At 39.6% G+C, this 26,431-nt stretch overlaps 2 protein-coding genes and 1 non-coding gene across 3 annotated transcripts; 2 read left to right on the forward strand and 1 right to left on the reverse strand.

The window, feature by feature from the left end:
- The first annotated feature begins 446 nt into the window (after nucleotides 1-446).
- Nucleotides 447-6,452, forward strand: LOC115633383. The gene is made up of 2 exons (XM_030530827.1): nucleotides 447-646; nucleotides 721-6,452. The coding sequence occupies exon 2, from the start codon at nucleotides 1,245-1,247 to the stop codon at nucleotides 6,450-6,452; it is 5,208 nt and encodes a 1,735-aa protein (XP_030386687.1). The 5' UTR covers nucleotides 447-646; nucleotides 721-1,244.
- Nucleotides 6,453-10,654: 4,202 nt separating this feature from the next.
- On the reverse strand, nucleotides 10,655-19,272 carry LOC115633335. The gene is made up of 6 exons (XM_030530768.1): nucleotides 19,211-19,272; nucleotides 15,712-15,965; nucleotides 13,615-14,789; nucleotides 12,610-12,754; nucleotides 12,197-12,532; nucleotides 10,655-11,089 (listed from the first exon to the last, which is right to left on the reverse strand). The coding sequence occupies exons 2-6, from the start codon at nucleotides 15,898-15,900 to the stop codon at nucleotides 10,700-10,702; spliced, it is 2,235 nt and encodes a 744-aa protein (XP_030386628.1). The 5' UTR covers nucleotides 15,901-15,965; nucleotides 19,211-19,272; the 3' UTR covers nucleotides 10,655-10,699.
- Nucleotides 19,273-23,196: 3,924 nt separating this feature from the next.
- Trnam-cau lies at nucleotides 23,197-23,268 on the forward strand. The gene has a single exon. It is a non-coding gene; the product is annotated as a tRNA-Met (tRNA).
- The last annotated feature ends 3,163 nt before the right edge of the window (nucleotides 23,269-26,431 follow it).

A 26,431-nucleotide genomic window follows, 5' to 3' on the forward strand; every position in this document is an offset into this window, starting at 1 on the left:
CAGATATGTATGTCTCTTCTTCCTCTTCTTCTTCTTCTTCTTCTTGTTATTGTTGTATTTTTACCATCAATGACACATGTATTGGGAAGAATATTGAATCGTTACTCATTGACTGTTTTAACACTCGTATTGTTTTAATCAGTTCTGAAATCGCACAATTACTGAAAATCGCCCAAAAATCAATTTGTTCTTGTCAACCAACATACTATAAATGACATTGCGGGTCTTTGGTTTTCTGCGAACTATTTGAGGCTTTTATTTAAATAACAATTTGTTTTGATCGCTAATTCCAATTTTCAAAATTCAATAGATTCAAAGATATTGCAGATATGGTACATATATATGTTAGATTTTTGGTGGTAGTGAGCCGATTTTGATGAAACTTCAAAATGCTATGCTGATCAAGAATATAGTATACTTGTATATACATATGTATATACTTTATGGCTTACCCTTTGTAAAGATCGAAATACCAATTTATACTAATGTTATCGATTAAGTCATATGAAATATTTTGTTATTGTATTGTAATCGAATTATGGTCACACAGTGTCATGAAGAAGCTGGTCGTCGACAAAACACGAAATTGAAACTCGCGGAAACTCTCCGAAACCTACTGAAATTTATCTGAATTTAATTTAAAACGGTCATTTAATCACATATTCTCAATAATTACTTATCCACAAAATCATTATTATTAAAGTTCAAACAAAACCATAGTCAAGTGTCTTTTCATTAAATTTTAGGGCCCAGCGTTCATACTGGTCCTTACATCTTTCAATTTCGTTTGTTGTTGAGCGTGTTTTCAATTTAAAGTCGACGATCAGTGGAATATATAGTGTGGAATCGAAGTGTTATGCAGATGTCAACTGGTATACACGAGCCAAGATTCACACGAAAATTTACGTACATATCGCCAAATGTACAGTGACCCTGAAATCTAGTCGAGACGCCGAGTTAAGTGACGCCGGTAACGGTAAAATCGTACGGTATCTGCCACATACCTAAAATATGTGCATGTATGCATGTATGTAGAAAAATACCGAGTGATATGTGTGAGTGACAAATACATAAAGACAAAGTTGTTAGACTTAAATTCTGAGGTACCGAACTAGATCACTAATAGTGAATACACTGAGCGAACCAAAAAAGGCTGTGAGTTGGAGCATAGCGCGCCTAAGGCAAATAAAATTCTCCAGGGTTGCCGGTGTGTAATATTAGTGAACTGTGACTTTGTAGTACTGATGAACCGATATAATTTGCGAAATAAGCCAAACAAAATGAGTTCAAGTGAAGACGATATTTTAGACGCTACAATGCGTGACAACTCTAATGTGAAAGAAGACAATGAAAAGCCTTCAACAAGTAAGGCAGTGGTCCAAAAGAGAGACGAAATAAGTGACGATCTTGCAGCTGTTATAGTTAGCCTGAAGGAGCTAACTACGATGGTAAAACAAGGTCAACAAGACATTGTGAACATGAACCACCGATTCACAGAGAACCGTTTAGAAGATAAACAAAAGAACTTGACACCGCTAAGTATCAACCAATTTAATCCAGAATGTGTAAATGTTGGGAGTAATAATGCTAATCCTAATCTTTCAGTCTCCCATACAGTGACAAACACAACAGCGATGCCTGCAGTATCTACAGTCAAAATATATGATTTACCGATGTTTTCTGGTTCCGCTGAACAATGGCCGTTGTTCATAGCCAACTTTAACGACACAACAGAGGAATTCAATTACACCAATCGACAAAATTTGATCCGACTTCAGAAATGCCTTACCGGCGAAGCAAAAGAAACAGTAGCAGCCATGCTAATATATCCCGACGATGTGCCAACTGTCATTGAAGAGCTTAAATTTCGATTTGGACGCCCGGAAATACTTGTTAGATCCCAGATCGCCATGATAAGGGAGTTCCCAAAAATCTCCATTAATAAATTGGATCAAGTAATAGTCTTGTCTACAAAGGTACGTGGGGTCGTTGCCTTTTTGTCATCTGCCAATTGTACTAAGCACTTGGAAAATCCAATACTACTGGACGAGCTGATCAGCAAGCTCCCAATGGATGCTCAAATAGATTGGATACGACATGCGGATTCGTTGTCTGTAAATCCTTCAGTTGCGGAGTTTTCAACATGGTTAAGCAGCTTTGCTAGAATTATAAGCCGATTGCCCATAGCAGAGAATGCCATTAAACAGAAAAACGTGAAGACTATCCTTCACACCAATTACATCGAAAAGAAGTGTTTGTTATGCAACGAAAATCACACATTAAGTGATTGTAAATCATGGTGTGATGACACCGATATCACCGCCCGATGGGACATAGCCAAAGCAAACCATTTGTGTTTCTCATGTCTGTCAAAAGGACACAGTATGAGAGACTGTGATTCAAAGATGAAATGCGATATTGGAGGATGTACACGCGTACATCACAAGACACTACATAGTGCTTTGGTAAAAAGCCAGCCAACTTTTAACAAGACGTCAAGTCCAGTCACAGAGAAAACAACACCAATGTTCACTTGCAGTACTACATCAGGATTGCTTAGCCAATATTTCAAAATTATTCCTGTAGTACTTTATGGCCCAAATGGCAGGTACGAAACATTTGCAATGTTTGATGAGGGTAGCGCTGTTACATTATTGGAAGAAAATATGGCAAAAACTTTAGGTTTGACTGGTCAACGTCAAGCTTTAAATCTGCAGTGGTACGATCAAAATATAATCACAGAAATGTCTGTAAAAACTAGTTTTGAGATTGCTGATAGTAAGGACAAAGTAAGATACACAATAAAGGGAGCACAGACAGTGCATAAGTTGAACCTGCCGCGACAATCGTTCCAAAGACATCAATATAAACACTTGAGAAATTTGCCAATAGTTGATTACAAAGATGCTAAGCCAAGCCTGCTTATTGGGCTAGATAACGCACATTTGGGATTGTCACGAACATGTATTGTTAATGGTGCGACACAGCCAATAGGACTTTACACAAAACTTGGGTGGTTGGCTTATGGGCCGACCAATCATAAGACAGACACGTCATTTGTTATGCACATTAAAACAGACAGCCTTCACGAATTGGTTAAACAGTACTTTTCAACCGAACATTTTGGAACTAACGATTTGCAATTGCTGGAATCTAAAGATAATATTCGCGCTCGAGAAATTTTATGCGACACCACTATTCAAGTTGACAACCGATTTCAGATAGGATTACTCTGGAAAGAGAACGTACAGTTGCCAAACAGCTATAAGATGGCAGAAAGACGACTTTTGGGAATTGAGAAGAAAATGCAACGTGATGAAATTTATGCTGAAAAATACAGAAATGAAATGAACAAATATTTGGAGAAAGGATATGCTCGAAAATTAATGCCAGAAGAAATAGAGAACGAGTCAAAAAGAGTATGGTACTTGCCGCACTTTTCAGTACAAACCGTGCACAAACCAGAAAAGTTGCGGATAGTTTTCGACGCCGCTGCAACAGTGGATGGAGTATCTTTAAATACTTCATTGCTAAAAGGTCCAGAAGTAACTAATCCACTCATTGCTATTCTGTTACAGTTCAGGAATGGTGCCATTGGAGTGGCAGCCGACATTAAAGAGATGTTCTCACAAATTCGAATCCAACCTGAAGATCAACAAGCACAACGGTTCCTTTGGCGCGACGGACTTACATCGCAGCCAATACAACATTACGCCATGACGTCATTAATTTTTGGAGCAGTCTGCTCACCCTACTGTGCTGAATACATAAAAAACAAGAACGCCGAAATCTACCAAGAACAGAAGCCAGAAGCTGTAGCAGCTATATTGGAACGACACTACGTGGATGATTTAGTCATTAGTTTTGACCAAGAGGAAGCAGCCATAAGAATTTGCCATGACATTGTCGAAGTCCATCGCCGTGGCGGGTTTGAACTGCGTAATTTTATTTCCAATTCAACACTGCTACAAGAGGTTCTGAATAAAACACCGATTGAGACAAGTGTGGTTAACGTTGAAGGGAAAGGTGCTGACGACAAAATACTTGGAATGTACTGGAACACGACAACTGACAGTTTTGAGTTTAAAACTAAGTTTCATCGAATCGCAGCTGAAGTAATGCAAGGAAGACGCATTCCTACCAAAAGAGAGCTGCTGGGTATTGTAATGGCAGTCTATGATCCGTTTGGCCTAATAGCGGATTTCTGCATATTCGCCAAAATCCTCACACAAAAAACTTGGAGTCGTCGCATTCAATGGGATGAGGTATTACCGGGTGAATTGCAGGACGAATGGGGTCATTGGTGGACAGCACTGCAGAACATGCAAGAGTTTCGAAAACCACGTTGTTATTCACCGAATTTGAGCCGTAGTAACTACATAGAGTTACACATATTTGTAGACGCCAGTCAAAGCGCCTTTGCCGCCGCCGCGTACCTACGCATTGTCTATGGAAGCCAAACTGATGTTGCCTTTGTCATTGGGAAAACTCGCCTTGCACCAACAAAACTTCTGTCAATTCCTCGTTTGGAATTGCAAGCCGCAGTCCTGGGAGTGCGCCTAAATAAGCTGGTGGTCAAGCATCAGCAATTCAAATTGCATAAGACAGTTTTTTGGAGTGACTCAAAAACGGTTTTGCAATGGCTGCATTCAAAGGATCGAAAGTTTAAGCCATATGTGGCTCACAGAGTAACCGAAATTTTATCCATCTCCCACGCTGATCAATGGAGATGGGTGCCGTCTGCCGAAAATCCAGCGGACACTGCCACGCGTCAAGTTGCAGTGCCGAAAATTAATCACAATAGTATGTGGCTAACTGGACCTGAATTCTTAAAGAAGTCTTCAAACCAATGGCCAAAAACAATTAGTGAACCGCAGAGTGGAATACTTGAGGAAGAAATCGAGACCAAAACCGTTTTAAGCTGTCAAGTAAGCGAGCCCATTGTAAAATTTATTAAATTTTCTTCTCTATCAAGGTTAATAAGAGTCTTTGCCTGGGTTTTGCGTGCAAAACACAACCTGGTCTACCGCACCTCCATGAAGAAGAGTGAGAGGATCCCGCCATTATCATCAACAGAGTTGGTAGATGCTGAAAATATGTTATGCAAAATTGTACAACAGGAAGTCTACTCTGATGAAGTTTCCACTTTACGCCAGAAACAACTGCTGCCAAAGACAAGCAGTATATACAGATTGTCACCGTACTTGGAAGAGGATAGCCTGTTACGCCTGTCTGGACGAATTGATGAAGCTTACTATCTACCATTTGGTGCACGACGACCCATAATACTGCCAAGAAGTCATTTGTTTTCATCTTTAATCATGCAACACTTTCATAACAAGTACCATCATCAGAACATTGCTGTCATAATTAACGAATGCCGCCAAAAATATTGGATACCGGATGCTCGAGGTCTACTTAAACGAGTTCAGAAGACATGCAATAGATGCATTATTGATCGAAGTCAACCACGTCAACCACTTATGGGTCAACACCCAATTGACCGATTAACACCTTATGTACGCCCATTTTCATACTGTGGTGTAGACCTGTTTGGGCCCATAAATGTCACAATTGGACGTCGATGCGAAAAACGCTGGGTAACTATATTTACATGTCTCACTATACGTGCCACCCATTTGGAAATGGTTGAAAACCTTTCGACGGACGCCTTTATTATTAGTTTACGGAACTTTATTAATCGTCGTGGAGTACCAGTAGTCTTCAGAAGTGATAATGGTACCAATTTTGTTGGCGCGCAAAAGGAATTGACTGCAACTGATCGATTGCTGAATATTGAGACACTAATAGATGAGACCTCTGCTAAAAGAATTAAATGGATATTCAATTCGCCTGCAAACCCGAGTGCTGGTGGCTGCTGGGAACGACTAATACGTATAGTGAAACGACTGCTTGGAAAAACATTGAAGGACGTCGCCCCACGTGTGGAAACGCTACGTTCAGCGCTGATCGAAGTTGAGAACATATTGAACTCCCGCCCATTGACAGACTTACCGGTCGATCACGAGGATGATGAGCCACTTACGCCAAATCATTTCCTATTGGGATGCGTAAATTCGACACAGACGCCATACCCACCAGAAAATATAACTTGTTTGCGAAAACAGTGGCATATTGCGCAATCGATCAAGGACCGCTTATGGAAACGGTGGATAAATGAATATCTACCACAACTTGTATGTCGCAGCAAATGGCATGACAACCCAGAAGCAATTAAAGTAGATGATCTGGTCATTATAATGGATGAATCCACCCCACGAGAAAAATGGAAGCGAGGACGAATTACAAAGTTATATCCTGCCAAAGATGGACAAATTCGTAATGTGGACATAAGAACAGCAACCAGCAGCTTACGTCGTCCGGTGTCAAAACTTATTATACTGAAGCTTAATTGTGAATCGCGGAGCGATTCACCAGGAGGGGGGGTGTAAAGATCGAAATACCAATTTATACTAATGTTATCGATTAAGTCATATGAAATATTTTGTTATTGTATTGTAATCGAATTATGGTCACACAGTGTCATGAAGAAGCTGGTCGTCGACAAAACACGAAATTGAAACTCGCGGAAACTCTCCGAAACCTACTGAAATTTATCTGAATTTAATTTAAAACGGTCATTTAATCACATATTCTCAATAATTACTTATCCACAAAATCATTATTATTAAAGTTCAAACAAAACCATAGTCAAGTGTCTTTTCATTAAATTTTAGGGCCCAGCGTTCATACTGGTCCTTACACCCTTTAACCCTTTGGGTACAAACAGATTTCTCTTTGAAATAAAATGCATTTTCTTGTTCGTTTTTCGCATATGTATGTATATGTTTTATTTGTGGTATGTATATGTATGTATATACTATATGTGTATATGTTTATACATAACTTCCTTTGAATTGTGTTTAACAATTTGGCTCTCTGGTTGTAGCCTTTATTGTTAGTTAGGTTTGTATAACTGATGTTCTTTATTCGAATATACGAGTATAGTATGCATATAAATGTAAATACAAATTCAACGCGTCTTTAAACTATTTAATCAAGTAATTAACAAACAATTAATTGTTATCTGTATGTCTTTGTCTTTATCTTAAATCGCTTGAGTTGAATGCATCTAAAGATACACCTTCCGTTAAGGGGCTTCTAATTCGAATTTTGCATTGCAGGAAAGCGTTTTTTGTTTTGGTTTTCTTGTGCAGTTTTTATTATTAATTACTATAATTGTTAATAATAATGATTTTCAGTTATTTTATTTAGTTATTATTTATAGTTTTCTGAACTTCCTTCACATTTCTATTTCAGGCGATTGTATTTGTTATTTTTCTCTTTTTTGTTTGAATTCTTCAAACATTTTTCAAGTTACAAAAATTTGTATTACATAGTTATACGTTTTTCTGAGCTTTTCTTTTAGTATTTCTATTATGTTTTTATAGCTTAAAAAAAATGTATTTACCTTTAGGGAAATATTATTATTATATCTCGTTAAATATTAAGCCTTTCGCATAACTGTAGGCTTAAAGCTTCTGCTAATATTTTAAATGCAAATATTTAATTTTCATCTCCTTCTTGGTCACTTATTTATGCGCATGCTGTGTAGTGCGTGTATATAATGTATTTATATAGCGCTTTATATATGTATTGTATTATATACTTGTATGTATATGTATGTGGGTGCATTGCAATGCCGTCGCCAATAAAAACATAACTTCTGAAAAGCGTCTTTCTCGATATAAAGCTGCAGCTAAAGCGTAGGATATTTAGTCAGCGAAACGGGAAAATAAGGCTTGAAGGGAATTCTGAAAAGCAACTTTCTCGATATAAAACGAGTATTATAGTTGAGAGCAAATAAGTCCTCTGATAATTCGTTTTTAGACTTAAAATAGATCCCATAATAAATCGAAAAATTAAGCACCTAGTGATCGAAATGGGAAAAATAAAGCTTGAACATTTTTAAAGAGAATTCTGAAAAACACTTTAGTTACATAAAGCATTATCTGAGAAGGTATACTATACTATAAATCCGTCTTTTATAATTCTCAGATGCCCGTTTTGTATATATTTTAAAGCTTTGTGTATTTAGTTAGCGAAATGAGCAGAATGGGCAACGGATTTGAAAATGTTGGAAAAATCTCAAAGGCGACATTTTCGATATAATATTTTCGTTGAGAAAGTATGGAGCGGGCTGTAAAATATATCTGAAAATGTGAAGATAGAGCCTTCAGTTTCAGCCGCTCATTGAATTCACACTAAGTTGTTTTTTAATTTGACGACTTGTTAAATATTAAATATTTCTCAGATAGTTGTCAGTCTGGTTTTTATTGGCGCGAACCTGGTTTACAAGTATATGTAGGTGAGTGCAGAGTATTCGCAATTAGCGTGTGATTCAAAAGTGTAGAGTAATCTGTAAATTGACTGCGACAGAGTGTTAGATATTTGATAAATGAAGTTCAAAGTTATTGTTATTGTCGTTTGCTGTTTAACAAATGAGGAGTTATATCATAATACCATCAACTGGTGCGCTGGTTTATGTTGATTTTGTGTTGGAATTGGTAAACAATTTTGATTTATTGTTATTGTAGAACCCTTAATACAAAAACAAACTGGGTCTACAAAGTCCTAAACACAACTCTAGTATCAAACATATTCAAAATTCTGTCACCTATACGTCTGTATATAGTGTGTATGCTTGTATGTTCGAATGTCTATATATAGTATATATAACATTTGCATTAATATCATCGTTAATACAATCTAGTTTAAAATAATACGCATTTGAAATATCACATTTCTTAAAGGGTTTACCATTTTGTCACAAACAATAACTACTTTATATGTAAATGTTCAGCGATTATACGAGTATAACTATTCATAGCAAAATAAAATTAGAGCGTAATATAAATCTGATTCCAAAAAAAACTTGGATTGACCTCGTTTTATGGAAGAACCCACGCAGAAATTTGTGTCATACATATTGGAAGATTCAATCTCTACAGTTGCCACTCGGTTTGTTTTGCTTTAAAAAATGAGTATAATCTCCAACTAGTTTTAGGTGATATGTAAATAAGCTTGAACCGCTAAACGACCTCTCCACTTTCATTATTAATGTGCGAGAAAGAGGCTTACCTATTCTGCTGGTCTGGGGATTGGGACTTCTTGAGGATCGATAAGAGCACTCTGACAGAACTGATTAAAGCAGAAATTAATTTTCCCAAAAAGAGGATCAAGAACAACCATAGTTGGGTTCTGCCGCCGAACCGTAGAAACCTACTCGTACATGCGGGGTATTTACGAAAGCCTCCAATGTTTCTTGAATCTACAAATATCGCTTTCTGGAATGTTCATCCTCTTGAGGGAGAAGGTCTGAAGGAGTGATTTTGTTGCTAAAAACAGGTTTTTAGCTTACACTATACAGCCAGACCTTTTTTGTTGTGCTTTCTACCCATTTGCTGGCCCTCAAAATTGTTTAATAAGATCCAATTTTGCATATTCATAGAATCATACTTAATAGCTAGAATCGCTTGAAACCCCACGATAAATCTCGATTAAACTTTGAGGGCAGTCGACCAAAAGATATTTCTTCTAATAAATATTTGTGTGACAAAATTAAAAAATCGATTTCCCAAGTTAAATAAAGACCTTGCAGACCCCTCTAATAGTGGCTAACCGAAATTAAAGACCTGGAACTATTTCAGCATTTTCAAGCCAACTATCGCGAATTAAAAACGATTTTTAATATGTTAGGGAACAGGTATTCCAGCATCGTATGACACAAGTCTCTTCGGAGCACTCACACACTCATTAATACTCGTAATAAAGAGTGGAGCGATAGGTAAGAATATATGGTTAATGATATAGATTAGAAGGAGAGTTTCGTTGTTTGGAAGTTCTTAGTTGGCAAGTTAGACTGCATGGATGAGTATTACGATTTATAGATTTTCTATTTTATTCGCTAAACAATTTGAACAATTCACAAGGGCGTTTTACTTGTAGTTTTGATAAATAATCCTCCTCTTTAGTAGTTAATTTGTGTTCAAAATGTCATTTTATGAGATATATCTTAGGTACGTAACAATAAGCGAATGATTCCATATAGTAGGTAAGCATTCACACAACTTTTGAGGTAGCAGTGCTTGGAAATACCTTGATGTGGCATTCGTAGATTATCAAACACTGGTACGCTTGTAGAACTAGTTAATAGGCGTAATAGACCCACCCCATGAGACCGGACTAAAAACTTGACTTTATGGCACAGATGAAAACAGATCTCCTACAGCACAGTCAAGCAGCAATTCTAGTCCAGTCTAGTTTTTAGTGCAGTGTCATAAGGCTATAAGTAATTGTCAATTGGTGCTGGCTTCCCGTAGGCATATAGTATATAGTATGTAGTATGTGTATTGAACATCGTGTATATAGATAGTGCATAGATTTCGATTCGGTTTTAGCTTAGTTGGTTCACGGAAGTACGAAACAAGAGTAGAAAAGTATAAAAAATCGATTGCTAAGTGTAATAAATGCAATTTAGAGGGTCTCTCTATTCAATTAGGGGAAGAATAAAGAATACTACGTCTATAGTATATGGGGGGGGGGGAGGGCAGTTAGAAATGCCAACTAAATTCGAAATTTTGTTCTTCAAAAAAGAGGACGAGCATTGGGAGCATGCAGCTAGGACCTTCCTCAGATCCTAGACAATGCTGTTGCGTTTCGCGCCCGCCCGCTGCAAAGTGCTCTGCATAGCCGCAACCACCGCCTCGGCACCGCCCGTGAATATCGGCTGATTAACCGCACGCCGCAGAACATGCCACATGGCCACGGGCTTGCGCAAAGATGAAAGCATTTGGTGCCAGTGACGAAGACCCTTTCCCACGGCACAGCTGCCGGCAATGACATGGCCGAGTGGCACAATCAGATTGCTGTCCATGACGCCGAAAATGGTGAGGCGGAGCTGCACGGTAGTCAGACTGTGCGGCGGTATGCTGAAGATCATCGACTCATTGAAGATGGGACAGCGGTCCTTACGCTTCAGCGACGTCCGCTTCTTCAGCACCTTCTTCTCGTTGTTCATCAGATAGACCTGTTCGAATGGATTAGATGGGAACCACAACCACATTAATGCCGCGCTCTAGAAAATACTTGTAGTACAAGTAGTGCGCCCTATCCTTCTTTCTCTCAAAGAAATATTGTATTTGCTTAAGAGATATTTGTACACAAATAAGTTCTTAATAGTTTTGGCACCCATTTTATTCTATGGTAGCTATACTTGTATGCGCCGATTTATAGTAGATGAAGCTAAAAGTTACATATATGTATTTTCAAAACCCATCAATCAGACAAGTGCTTAGTACTAAGAGTCGTTTTTCCACCAATGTTCCTATGGCAGCTATATACAATACTGAGATATATAAGTTGTGACAAACTTAGTCTGCATATGGATAAGACCAGTCCATGCACCAAGTTTGTGGTTCGAGCGAACGACCGGGCAGACAGGCATGTCTTAATCGTCATGGAAATCGTACATATATATATATATATATATATATATATATATATATATATATATATATATATATATATATATATATATATATATATATATGAATGCACCTCTAATATTGTGGGATAAATAAAATTGGAAAAGGTTGTGCAGATGATTAGGCATTGCTTGCGAAATATGCCTAGAACTTATGGTTCTCTGTAGCTAGAGGATGATACATTTCGTGAGCTTTAGAGCGCTTCATCAGATCTAAAAAAAATCAGAGACTCGCCAATAAATAGGATCCTTGCCGAGAAAGCGAAAGACCGGGCAAAAGATGAATAGATGCACTCTGATTGTGAGAAACTGCAAGAAGACAGAGATGCTTAAAGCCACACCAAGGCTTTTCATAGTCATCTACAAGTAGGAACCACTAGAAGATCTTTTAGAGGGTTTAAAATTCGAAATTTCACAGCTATATTTGAAAAGTACTTGTGCTACCCGTGTTGGTTTAGGCAAACTCTCTGTTTGTTGATAAAGCTTCTTCTTCTTTCTGCGATGTCTCTTTCTGACTACAACTCCACTATTTAGAACACACTTTCATCCAGGATATCAGAATGCGCGTCGAAAGGGGGCAGAGCTGAGGCTTTCTTTTCTCATCGCACAAGTGTGCTGAGCTCTTCTCTTCTCTTGGTGCTGACGACTCACCTTGACGAAAACGTGCTGCACTGGCGTCTGTTCCACGTCCAGTTTGAGGTTCCGTGCCTTGACCACCACTATGGTTAGGCGCTCCGCCGTGGGCAGATAGCTGAGGGAGAACATAAGCTCGCCCCAGCGTGCATTGCATTTGCGTGAGTCCGTCAGGGGTATCCAGGTGGTGATGGGGCGCGGCATTTCACCAATTTCCATTTCGGCCTCGCCGATTAGGGTGTGGGCCGGTCCATTGTGGTAGAGGTGGAACCAGAGCGAGTGCCGACCCTGCTGCTTCTTCAGCCAGAAGTTGAAGTTCTCATTGTAGCTGGGCGTGAGCGAGCACTTCACCACCTGAATTCATAAGTTCATAAGAATCCAATTGTTAGCTGACATGCGGACATTATAGACGGCCTCAGTGGAGCGCTTACCTTTGTTTGCATAGCCCCAGCATGATCGGGCACCAAATAAATGCGCACAAATGTGTCCAAGGACTCTACACTGAAGGGACAAATTAGGCCTTTGGCCTCCAGCACGCTGACAGTAAGCTCCATGCCCTCGTTGGTGATGCTGTTCCTGCGCAAAAAAATGCGGATGCACATTATGAATTGAGTGGTGCTGAGGGGGCGGAAGGGCGGAAGGGCTGTAGGGAGGGGACGGTGTCAATTGATGCGGTCCAACGCCTTTAAGTGCACTCAGCTTGCAACTAAACCGAGGTCGCACAGTGGTTCCAAGTCTCTCGAAAAATAAATTGTATGCATTTCTCCCTCCATAGGTTTGAATGTTCTGTTAAAATATGTAATACTACGTACTGATATGATCGGAGCGGGATTTCCATTCCCTCAAAGAATACAGTTCATAATTGCTTAGTATTGCTAAAAGAGTTGGACTAGCTTAAGCGTTTAAATGGATAACCCGACCTGAATCAATCTCAACTTTATGAAGTCTTCTTTAAATTGTGGGAATATTTAGAGCCAGTAGCTAAGTTGGTTAATTCACATTCTCAAGTTGAAGGAAGGATCTTTTATCTTCTCTTTTATAAATATTCTACATTGTAGGAATAATGGAAAGCTGACGATAACTTGTAACCAAATAAACTTTTTCTAGACATATTTTCTTGGACCTTTAAACCAGTTCTCCGATGGGTGCGAGTTAGTTATCGCTGCCAAACTGTTTTGTCGATTATTCTGCACTGACTATTTATTTATTATTCTCCTGGGTGAAGTTAGATTGGGTCCTTCACCCAAGTCAATTCGAAAGGTGCCTGAGAGACTGAATTCGGCTTGGAGCCCACTGTGGACCGTAATTGCTCAGAATGCGTGCGTTTGGTTATCTCATGCGGAAATCGCACGCATGCATACAAATTTAGAAGAGACGAGTCTTCAGGTCGCAACCCTCTCCCGTCCTCAGTCCCCCGTTCCCCGTCGTTCACTTACTTGTCGTACTGCAGGCCAATGCAGAGATATCCTGTAATTTGTGTATAGGGCTGATCCAGCTCGCATTGAAATACGGACGAGTCCGAGTTGACTGACTCGCAAGAGATGGCCCGATTGATGCTCTCCATGGATCCTAAACCACTGGCCGTCGAATCCAGAGAGAGTTGCGAGCTGTTGCGTCGTCCCAGGCCGAGGCTGTTCGTCGAGTCCTGACGCAGCAGAGAGCGACCAAAGCACCAGGTGCTATTGCCATTCGTATTGCCATTTGTAGTGCCGTTCAGGAAGCCATTCATGTGACCGTTAACTCCGAGTTTGCGGAAGAGAAAGTCCTCGGAAATGGTCTTCTGCAGCATGTGGGGCCCCTTGACGCGTTGCGAGAGACCCGTAAAGGGGTTTGTGGTGCCTTGAAGCTTCAACAGACGGCTGGAGAGGTCTGTGGCAGTGGTTGCAGGTGTGGGTGGCTCTACGAAAGGATTGCCATTGTGCTGTGCTTGCGACTGAGATTGTGGTTGTGCTTTTGGTTGCAGTTGTGGTTGGGACTGGGACTGCAGGCTCTCAGTGGACTCGCATAGAAACGGATTTGTGCTCGAGTTGCGGCGCGTCAAAACGGGAGCACGTCTTTCCGAATTCGAAGTCGTAGTCGTCGTTGTTGCCACCACCTGAGCTTCATTCTCGGTCAACACCAACTCCGAGCTTCGATTGATGCCCTGCTGCAGCGACTGTCGCTTGGCAATGGGCCGCGGTATGGCGGTGGAGGAGAGTGTCACCGATGCCGATGTGGTCAGCCGTGGTGGCGGTGGAGCCTCCAGCGGCTGCGGCACCACTCCACTCTTCAAGGGCGAGCGCAAACAGGAACGCCGCTCCGTACGCTCCACACTCTCGCTGGCGATCGTTGCTGTCGTCGGCGAGCCGAGCTCATTGATTTGGCTGAAGGAGAAGGTCACAGTCTTGCTGCTGGGCCCGGCACTGTTGGGTGCCGGTGCGGGACGCAGTGGCTGGGGGGGTATGTTGACATCGGCTTGTGGTAGGTTCCACAATGGCGTCGTCGTCTGCTGTGGCGCCTCCGTCAGCGTCTGCTGCGCTGCTTGGGCTCGATTGTGATCCTCGCGATCGATGGTGTCGAAGCGTTTGAAACTGCCGCTGGTGCTGAGCAAAAACTCAGAGCCCGATTGTATCTGCAGAGTGGGGAAAATAAAACAAAATGTAGAAAAAGCAACGTTTGATATTCGAGTATGAGCTGATAAAGATTACATTATACATATGTACTTGTATATAGATAGATACATAGATATCCTTAGAATAATCGTAGAGAGCCAGATTGTGTGTGCAGAGTGGGAGGAGAATTGAGCTTGAATATCAATAAAGCAATCTAAGAACCTAGGTGCTTAGGACAACTATTTGGGGAGTACTCTGAGAGCGCTTTTCGCAGATAGAGAGCTCGTTTATTTGACCATTGTGCCCTTATTTGTTTGCTGCAGATTATCTTATCTAGAGTTATTTTCTCTATTTACTCTACACCGTGCATTCATAACACTAGCAAGTTATATAGAAAGCTTAAAAATAAGGCAAAGTTTCAAGTGCGTTTAAACACTTTTGCTTTTTCTATATTTTTGCTTTTAAAAAATTCGGAATCGTTAAACCTAATTTACTCCTAGCTTTCCATATCGCAGCAAGATAAGACCTTCTGCCCGCTTACTCTTTATATGTTCTTCACAGTTCAAATAAAATGATGAATTGATGATTTCGTTATTTACATACCCATCGTACGTATAATTTTCATATAATATCTTTCCTCAAACTACTCTTAAGCTAAACATTCAATTCTACCAACAACGCCTGGGAAAGGGGAAATAGCTGGTGGAATCAAATTCAACCAAATTCCTCCTACGAATGGGAGGGACCTAAAACCAGCAGTCGAACTAATTTGCGGGCTTAAAAAGATGGTAGCATAAAACTGCGGTCAGACGGGCAAATGATTTGCACACAAACCACGGGTATGCCATAAATTTAAAGGCATTTTAATTGAAACTAACGGGAATTATACGATTAAAAGCTAGGGTTCTGAATAGGCATTATTTCACGGGACTTGTAACTTACACTGGCCATATAGCCATTGGCATGGAATAGTTTGTGCTTGGAGAGTCCGATTTTCTCCTCCTTGTTGGAACGAATGCGCATCCAGCTGGCGGCACGCGGTCCCAGGCAGTGGCAGGCGAACATGACGCACATGATGAGGAGGAGCAGCAGCAGTGCCAGGCTGGTGAACGTCATCGGCGTGCTGTCCATGTTCGCCAGGACCCTAAGGCTTCGCTTTGCTATTCCAATTTTCAGTATTTTCAGTTCTCAGCTGCCTGCCAGATGAGAAGAAAAGAAAAGAAAATAATATAAAGCAGAAGGAAAAGAAAAGGAAGTGAGTCAATGGTCATTGTCATGCCACATTTTTAGCACAGTCATTGCCCTGCCGCCTTCCCCAAACACACACACACACAAGCACAACACACTCACACACACAGACACACAATTTCACTTGGCACAGTTTCTTTTTTGTGCGAGAGACGAAAATAAAACCGAAATGTATTTTATTTTGTCTTTTGGTGAAAATGGCAACGTAATGTGCTTCGTTGGAAAACTCAACACTTTCATCTCGCATCGCCTTACAGCCCCTCTCTCCCCCTCTCTCCCTCTCTCTCACCCACGTATTTCCCTATCCATGCCATCAGGTGTTTGGTCCAACGGCCCATTTTAGTTGCCAGTTCCCAGATGACAGCTCCTCTGATTGAATTTGTAACCAAAGACAAAGCATTGTCACATCAATGGATGCCGACTCTGACGTTGACATTGTCAGCTCACTTGCCGACTTTACTATTACAGTATGGTCTCAAGAGTCCGGATGATTAGAGTCCGAAATACCAAAAATTACGGGATACGAAAACATTGAAACAATGTTATACCTTTGGTTATGTTTAAGTCATTAGCTCCTTTCTAAAATGTTCCTAAATTAACAAAGTGTTAATAGTTTTGAGAGAATTTACTTATTTCTATTCTCTCAATATTTCGTGTCATTATACCCGAAAGGGGAAAAGTGAAAGCTAGACGCTGTTCGACTGTATGAACATCGAGATCTTCTAAACCATAACAGCTAGGTACACCAAACTTGCTATCTAGACTTGTCTTATCCATATGTAGAGCATATTCCACTAAGCCGAAGAATTCACCACTTTTTATAAATGAATTTCCAATGTTTTCAATTGGAAACAGGCTTACAAAAGATATAAATTCAAATTTTGACAAAAATGTCAACAAAATCAGTTGAGTTACTTGACATTTCCCTCGCAATCGGCAGATTCCCGTACGACTCTTCGACTCTTCTTGCGACCATTTTAATTTAAGAAAGCAGGCTTTATGTCCGATATTTTATTTTATTGATAAAGATTTCTAATCACAAATTACATTTTTAAGGCTTCCCAAATGGATACAAGAAAAACAAATGAATTGGCCGGATATCTGAGGTGACAAGACAAAAAACTAATGTCTTCCCTACAGAGTTAGCACAGAGAACAAAAAACATATCACGACTAACACATTGTGCACACTATCGTGTCTGCACTGTAATGTTTTTTCTGAGTGTATGTGGCTTTGTCTTCTCTGTTTTGTGATATATCTGGCTTTTAATTTACTTTATGTTTTATATCCCTTTATCATTTTCGTAGGAAACTTGTTGCCCAGCACATCAGGAGGGCATTGTTCATAAGTAGTGACATATTTAGGGTTTCGCAGAGAAGCATATATGGAAGCTGCTTTAATTTGCTTTAAAAAATTGTATATAGCTAATAGAAAAGCTTTTGTGAGTTCAAAGTATGTTTTTTGACTCGAAGTCGCATGAGATCATGTAAAAGTTAGGAAACAAGTTTTAGAATGAGGTTTTATTTTCTGTTTGAGTTATTTGTACGGACTCGCTTTAAAAGCACATCAAATAGTGTTCCACAACTGGAACCTCTTTATTAAATAGAGATATTCCAGAGATGGAAACAGGTGCGACTCTTGGAATCAAACAAAACCCTGCACACCAAGTTTGGTGAGAGTCACCAGCTCTTTAACTTTTCTAAATTGATAAATTGTTTGCTTTTTAGCAAAAATGTCATCGGTTGTTTTACAATGCTGGTTGATCGATCGATCGATAGTTACTATTGTTAATATTGATAGTGCCATCAATTGGCTCGCAACTCTGTTCATTCAAGCAGATCATTTGCTTTGTTGCTCGCACTATCGATAGTTGTCACAACTCGCCCCACATGCCCCAAACAGTCGATAGTTACTATCGATTGTTTTGCAGCTTGGTCCTCCCATGCAGATCAATTGCTTTGCTCGCATCAGCATTGTAATTAATAATTATGCGACGCTAAATTTATTTTAATTATGCGCACACCCAGACACACACACACATGAGGGTGCAGGAGTCGCATAAATGGATTTATATTAAATAAACAGTTAATTAGTTGCGGCCACACACCCGCTCAAGCGCTGCTTGTTGTCTGCAGTGGTTGCTGCTGGTGCTGCTGCTGTTGCTGCTGCTGTTGGTTGTGCTTATGCCATTCACAACATACATACATATGTACACACACACTATGTATGTATATGTATATAGATATACATGTGTATGTAAATGTTTGTGTAAATATATATCTGCCAGCGACAGAGCGACAAAGTTCTTCAAACAAATTTTGTTGCAGCACTTTTCATTAACCTACTCAGAGTTCATTCCACTGAGAGATGCCTTTTATTGTTCTTCAGGCTGCGACAATATGCAGTTATGGCATGCGGTGTGTGTGTGTATGTGTGTGTGTGTTGTATATAGAGTATGTGTGTGGTACATGGGCCTACAAGTGCCGTCACATAAGCCAATAAACGTGAACGGGGCTAGTGACCTCTTTTTGGTTCGAGTCGGTTTCAACGTGTGTCGATGTGTGTGCCTGTGTATGTGTGTGTGTACAGTCTTCTCTATATAGGTTAGAACACACACACACACACATGCACACAAACATTCACACACAGCAATCGCACAGATAAATAGAGAGCCAAATGACCGCCTCGAGAAAACGTAGAAGCAGCTAACAAAATAGTGACAAAAACCGCTGCAGTCTTTTAGCGAAAGTGTAATTATTGCGCTTTCGCAGGCTTAGCCCACAAATTACATACACACAAACAGACACAAATACATACATACATATAGACAACAACAAGCTGTTCATGTTTATAGTTTTTCGTTTTTGTTTCTGTTTCCGTTTTACTTTTGGCTTTGAGAATTGGAAATTTCACTTTTTTTCACTTCACTCACTCTTTAATGTTTTGGCTGATGTGTGTCTGTGTGTCTGTGTGTCTGCGTGTCTGTGTGTGTGTAAAAGAAGAAGAAAATCAAAACTTAACGCACACACACATGAAACGTGTTGAAGTCATTGGGCAGACCGCTGATTGTTGACTTCAACATGAACACCAAATGTGGCGATGAAAAAAAGAAGGGACTTTGAAATAATAATGACACACATTCGCTTCGCTGCTTGCAAATATTAGAATTGTTTTTGTAATTTCTGACACATACCAATTAACAAGTACTATGCTTAACAACAATATGTTTCAACAATGATGAGAACAACAATAACAACAGCTACGGTAAGAGAAGCAGTCGCGCAACCGTTTTTTGCACAAACTCGACTCTGATTTCGGGTCGGCGCTGCACGCGACAGCCGTATCCATGTCCATGCCGTGCCAAATCTCGCGGCCAACTGCTGTTGAGAGCGCAGCGCAAGGCGCAAAAAGGAAGCACAACTATCAACAACAACAAGAACAACAGTGCCAGCAACTTTGGTCCAATTCTGGCAGCTTGAAACGCGCGCCGTAAAAGCTGCAACAGCTTTTTCTCAATCCTTTCTCTCTCTCTCTCTCTCTCTTTTTTTGCCTACCTGGCGTATGCTTAATGCCGCGCTTTAGCTTTAATTCGACCAAATTGTGTGTCTCTGCTAAGCTTCAATTGCGTCACAAATTTCCTGGGATTGTCACACAGTGTGCTATAAAATGTTTTCGGCCCAATCGGAAGCTTCTGAATGAGCTTTGTCCTGGGCCGGTTCTGTTCTAAGCCTGAATATCTGTAAACATTTAACAGTAGGGGGCGAGTCGCTGTGTGGAACTCTGTTAATCAAGCTACAGCAGCACTGTTAAGTGGCGGTCTATGTTGCTTAACAGTTGGGGCGCTGTCGATGTTAGTTCGACAGCCCTTTTACAGTGGATGCTGAGTGGGTTGCATGACAACAACATCCTGCTGTTAGCACACATACACAGCTGCATACACACATACATAGTGGGCACTGAATTTTAACAGTTCTGGGATTACAGAGATTAAAGCTTGCAGCTGCAAATTATTTATGCAAGAAAATGTAAAAAAAGGAATGTTAGTTTTTGTAATTAAAAAACTTCTCTTGAAATTTCAATTTAAATCAGAGACAATTTTCGCGCATAAGCAAAACTGTTGCATACCTGAAAGGCGCACGCAAACAAAATATTGCTGAAAGCACTAGAAAATGGGGGGAAATGAACAGAGTTTTCTTTTAAAAAAAGGTTATACTAGTTTGGTGCGAATGTATGTAACACACAAAAGGAGGCGTGACAGACCCCCAATTCTGTATATTCTTGATCAGCTTGCCAAGACGATAGAAGAGATAGCCTTGATCGCAAGGATCTCGGAAAACTTGCTATAAAGATTCTGCAAATTATTAATTAATTTAATTTGTTTTAAAAACTATAATTTCTTACTTGTGTATTTAAGAGGTGAGATCGCGCATTCCCTTCTTGTTTTATAAAAAATTCTGATAGAACTTTAAAACAAATAATTATTGACCGAAATAAAATGCCAAACCATTTATTTAAATATACGAAAATTATATTATATATTATATATACTTATATAATATATATATAATATATATATATAATAATATAATATATATACTTATAAAGCCATTATGGAAGCTTACAATCTTTTATGCCTTAATTAAAATCACTGCTTTGATTGCTGGCAATGGTTTTATATTAGTTTTGCAATCCTTGCGCCCCTGTGGGAGCAACATTTTTGATTGCCGCCAGTCTTAAGTTTGAGGAGAACTTTTAAAACGTTTCAGTTTATATTGAAGTTGTTCGCATATTGAACGATTAAACATACATAGTTGGCAGCTAAATAAATAGTGCCTGTAATAGCAATTCGACCTTAAACTTTAATTCAAGCTATGGAGCTGCTCTGACGCATTCGTGCGCTTTGATGGCCATTTGATTATTCCGCACATTCGTCACATTAGCATTTAAATATGGTGTTTGCCACCACGCCCTCCCCGCCCTTTAACCCATTTTGAGGGCACGCAGCTCGGCCCTCGGTATCATACACAATAGGAGCAGAAAAAACAGCCGCAAATTGTGCAACGAAAATTTGCAATTTGAAACAAAGAAAAACTAAACACATAAATTTATAGCACTGTCCTACAAGGTGCCGATAGAATCGTTCGCCAACTGCCGAAGCTTGCCAAAGCTAGAAAAGATTCAATTAAGTTTATTATTGTTTTTTATCTTATTAATTATTTTTTTTTATTATTATTTTCAATACGTTTTTTCATAATTTGCATAATGTTTATAGTTAGTTTTATAAATCCTATTAAGGATCCTATTAAGGACGCTTTCTGCATCACTCGTTTCTATGACATATGTTAATATGGAGCACAGATTTTGATCAAACCCATAAAATCATGAAGCACTATAGAAAATGAAAAGTTATATAAAATAATGAGGCTACGCATGTTTGTCAGAAACTTGCTTTGCACACGGATAGAATAGATAGAATAGGTATACACTACACTACACTACACTACACTTGTCTCGTCATACTAATGTTTTCTGTAGCTATAACATGAGGTCTGCCACGCCTACTTCTGTCTATTGGACGTCTAGTACACCTAATTCTGTTTTTACACGGTTTGAAAATAAAAATTTATATATATATATATATTTTGTTTTTGTTACACGACCATTTCCATTTAGCAGGATTCAAAATATTGTATGATTAGTGTCATTTTTGTACACGGTTTTTTTACACGACCTTTTCTGGAACCAATCTGCCGTGTACAAACAGAATTAGCTGTATACCCCTAACGTATCAGCACTATCTTGTCGTTTAAACAATTTGAGGGCTAATCATTGTCTACTGAATTGCTTGTTTGTTTAGCTTTGAAATGCATTTCATTTGCTTGGAATAAATGCCTTGCAGGGCAGTGTAATTTCGCCAAAGCCCGTTGTGTGAAAGTTGAGAAGTCAAAGGAAATAAATTGTGCAAATTGTGCCGCAAAATCTAAATAAAATAAATACATAGGTACACATCTAGATATATACACATATACTTGTATAGTACATACATACATAATGCTATGTATGATTTATGCAAACAATACACATACACATGTATATATATGTGTGTATACATGTATGTATGAGTGTGTGTATGTATTTGTGCGAGCACAATGCTAAATAGCAAATTATTTTAACTCGAATTCAATTGAATTTTTGTAGGGCCTTGTGGTTGTAGTTTGCTGGCAAAGTTTTGCAACACAAATAGTAAACAGTAAGTTGCATTCAGTTTTGAACAGTTGGCACCACCCCCAACCACTCCCAACCACTTGCCATTATGTGGCATATCAATGGTAATAGTAGTTGGTGGTTCGTTAAGTTATGAGCAAACAATTTATTTATTTGAGCAAAAAAATGCTGAGGAGATGGCAGAGGAGGAGGAAGAAGAAAAGAAATATTGGCATTGCCCCTCAAAGTTTTAAGTGAGTGGAAATTTGTGCAAGCTGTTTGCGCAAATAGCCAGCAGCCACCAGCCAGCAGCCAGCAGCCACCAGGCGGCTGCCTTTGGCAACGTGCCCATCTCCATGTCTAATTAAAGACACTGCCAATAATTGCGAGGAAGGGGGCAGCGGCAGAGGAAAAAAGACACAACTATCTAACCATCTAATGAATCGTAATAAATGTAATTATAGCGAATGCCTGCAATGACAGTCGAAAGCCACAACAGAACAGAGTGTTGATGTGTGTGATGCGCAGGGGAGTCGATGAGTTTTCCAATGCTTGCTAATTAACTAGCATCGCCAGCTGACGAATGGCGCTTCAAGGGAAACTATAACTGCATATAAGTATGCTATACTTGTATATGGCATAGAATTCTTAGAATTCTGCTCGTCATTAAAGGCGGCTCATATAATCCTGGCACTAGAAGGGATGCTGATTCTTTCCAGCCAAGTAGAGTGGAGTTGTGTTTTCAACCAGACCCCCTTAGATCAGAAAAGCTAAGTCTATCGGGGCCTAGAGGAGCTCTTTATTTTCTGTACCAGGGCTGGAGTATTACTTGCAAGATAACACTTTAAAGACACACAAATCTCTGGCGTGGAGTTGCTTTTTCAAAAGCCTTAGATAAATACTCGCAAGAAATTCAGTTCGCCCATTAAACGCCAGCCTTAAGCCATACAATGTTTTGCCGAGAGCCGAGCAACAAGCAGAGTGGCGCAGTGGAAGCGTGCTGGGCCCATAACCCAGAGGTCCGAGGATCGAAACCTTGCTCTGCTATAACGAACTGCCCTCCTCCTCCGATTCGTTATATTTTTTGAGTAGAGCACAAAAATTGCTGCCCTTTATTGGAAAAATAACAAATCTAGGAATACATAAAAAAACAGTTCTTATGCCCTGTGCGTGAATGTTCAAAGGGAAAACTAGTTTTTTTTTCAAGCTAATTAATAGTTCATTTCAAAATGCTTGATATATCATCATTAATAATATATTCGGGAGAAAAATATAAGTTCTGTGGTATTGGCTGTGGCGATCAAGATTACGGCCAGCTGGTTTTCGGGATCCTCAAGCCCTTAAATAGAGCATTGGATCACCTCCTTGTTGAAGGGACTGGCCGTTCATTATTCAAACCAGGGAAAAGGGTTGAATGGTGGGAATCCTAAATTTAAGTACAACTTGATGAACATTTTCAAAACTCTCTTTTTTGGGCTTCTTTTTGGCTTTCAAAAATTGACAAAAATTGGACTAGATTTATGGCGTGGATTGAAGAGAGACGGCGAAGCTTTGGCAGAGTCAAGCGAACTCCTGGAGGGTTGTATGTAGGCGGGGATTATTCAAGGGTCGACGAACCTCGGACCTTGTTTCCGTACAGCCAGAGAAGTCGGCTTGAGGAGGCATCTGGTATCTGGTGGTAACAAGGGAAGCCGGATCGATGGAGAGGATGGCCTTAGAGTTGAGCTCGCCTTTTGGGCATTGCATGAGTTACAAATACCATTGGAGTCTTGTGGAATTCCATAGTAGATGTACTCCTCCTCTGTAGTTAAAAATATCAAACGACTTTTTATTGCTTTTTATAAGCTGGAACCCAAGTCTAGTCCTGTTTATCTGAGGGGGACGGCTTGGCGGCATTTATTTATTAAAGTGAAGCCTTGCCAAGTGGCTCCACTACAGTATTACTTACTCGGACTAGGGCGTTTATCACACAGATTATTTGCATATTTAGCGGCGGTATTAGATAATCTCGAGAGCACACACAGAGCGCAGAGAAACCTCTTCGCAAATTTTAGTTTATTTACAGTCCTTGGACAGTCCAGAGCCTTTCCAGCTCTTCTCGCTTTAGGCCCATGCTTTTAGCGGACGACAGAGCTGCAAATTAGGGAACGGAAGCTGCATTTTATTTCAACATTATCCATAGGAGCCCCTTTGGGGCTTCCTTTCGAGTGAAGAGAGAAGTCGCCTGGAAAGTTATTAAAAATAAACAACAATAAATAACGATGTTTTACATTCTAACACCCAGCTAGCGCGTTCAGTGATTTGCCTTTTTTTGTTTTCGGGGCAAGTCGTTGCGCATAAATCAGGGTGGGGGGTGGTGGGAGGGCCAGACAAGGGTCCCAACACACACACACACACACACACACACTGGCAAGGCAAGGCAAGGCGGGGGGAGTGGAGGAAAAGCTCAGTCGATGAGCCAAAAAATGGCATTTTAACAATTTGGCAGCGAAAGTCGAATGCAAAGAAACAGAACTAAGCAGAGAGGAGTTGAAGCGAGGAAGTGCAGAAAAGGACATAAGAAAAAAGAAAGTAAACGCCATTGCTGCGTCCATCTTTCAATTAGCCGATATGTCCTTTGACCTTCGATGCGAGCATACTTGTATTTCCTGCAAATCAGAGTAAACCTTTCACAATATCTATTATACTTTAATTGCATAATAAAGCGCTTTTAATTAGATTTTTGCCATTCGGTGGAACCCAACCACCCAACCACCCACCCACCAGTCCGGCAAAGCGTGTCGCAGACTTGAGAGCGAGGGGGAGTGGGGGAGGGGGGGGGGGGCGGGGCGGAGCATAAACCTCAAAAGTAGTAAAGAAACTGCAATGCCAGAGATAGCGAACGCACACACACACACCAGTCTATACACACACACACACACACACACACACACACATAGATGTTGGGAAAACTCATTTAAAAACTGCCAACAAGGGACAAACGGACGAAAGGAAGAATGGACGGATTGACTGGCGATGCAAATGGTGGGGGCTGGGGGAAAAGTTTTCTTTGTTTTCTTAGCAAATAGTTGAAATGATTTCATTTTTGGAATACATTAAAGATAATTACATAAATATATAGCATACCTTATATGTTTATACTTATGTACATTTATATGTGCAGATTAAGGCTTTATCTGAGCAGACGTCGACATATCAAGGAATTACTTATGAGTCGTATTTGAAGGACAAGCCTGTTAAAGGCAGCATTCGAAATCGAAATTGTAGTTCAAGTAATTACTTAATTTCCGAATGCGATTAGCGCTGCTTGAAGCGTGAAAATAAAATAGTATTCATGAGAACTCTAATGGGTTGTTCTTATTTTAGAGAAAATCAACAAAACACAGTCAGCATTTGAATACTAGTTCAAATGGGGTCGGTCCTCATTGGACTTAATGCCAATCGCCCATTTGTACCCAGGACTGAAAGAGTATACTCCTCAATTACTCGTAGAGCTGGTGAAATATTCTAAATATTCAATATATTTCAATTTAAATTTAAAATATTGTGAGGGAATTGAAAGAGGAGGAGGTTATTAATTCGTTTTATTTGTGTTTGTTGCCAGTTGCCAGTTGAAAGCTGGTGCTTCCCGAATGGTCGAATTCGGTCCAGTTCTGACAATGGCATCCATGAGAAAACTACTTTAAACATACCTCCTTTAGTGGAAATAGCTGAAAAGTCTACACCTGACCATTCCTCGAAACATTAATCCACTTTAAATGACAAAAAAAGCATTCACTGCACTACACCTGAAGTGTTTTTTTTGTTTTTTTTTTTTGTTTTTAAAGTTGTACTTGTTTTATTTCCTTTTTTATTTGAATGAATATTTATTATTATTATTTTTGCTTGTTTGAAATCCATGCTTTCAAATTGACAGTTCTTTGTCAGAAATAAATAAATAAATAAAGTTGCGCCTTTGACAAGCCATATAAAGCCTCATTATTATACTACAAGTACTTGTATTTTTGTAAGGATTTCTTTTCAGTTTCGAGAGATCTTGTAACAGTGTTACGTTTCATAAACAAACCCCATTTAAACATTGCTAGATTAAAGATAACTCCCTCTATATTGGGTTGAATTGCTTTAAACAAAATTCAAATGAACTCATTCTGTAGCAGAAAAATATTATTACTCGTACTACTTGTAGATATGTGAGTACTTTAGCCATAAT

This window comes from Scaptodrosophila lebanonensis, unplaced genomic scaffold (genome assembly GCF_003285725.1).
Source record: "Scaptodrosophila lebanonensis strain 11010-0011.00,11010-0021.00 unplaced genomic scaffold, SlebRS2 tig00001418-arrow-arrow-pilon, whole genome shotgun sequence".
In the NCBI taxonomy this organism is placed as follows: Eukaryota; Metazoa; Arthropoda; class Insecta; order Diptera; family Drosophilidae; genus Scaptodrosophila; species Scaptodrosophila lebanonensis.

Excerpts from the sequence above, each read along its gene's own strand:
- LOC115633335 (XM_030530768.1), bottom strand. The coding sequence starts at position 15,900 with ATGGACAGCACGCCGATGACGTTCACCAGCCTGGCACTGCTGCTGCTC. Across the intron at positions 14,790-15,711 it reads CCAATGGCTATATGGCCAGT|ATACAATCGGGCTCTGAGTT; the intron begins GTAAGTTACAAG and ends CCCACTCTGCAG. Across the intron at positions 12,755-13,614 it reads ATTGGCCTGCAGTACGACAA|GAACAGCATCACCAACGAGG; the intron begins GTAAGTGAACGA and ends TTTTTTGCGCAG.
- LOC115633383 (XM_030530827.1), top strand. The coding sequence starts at position 1,245 with ATGAACCGATATAATTTGCGAAATAAGCCAAACAAAATGAGTTCAAGT.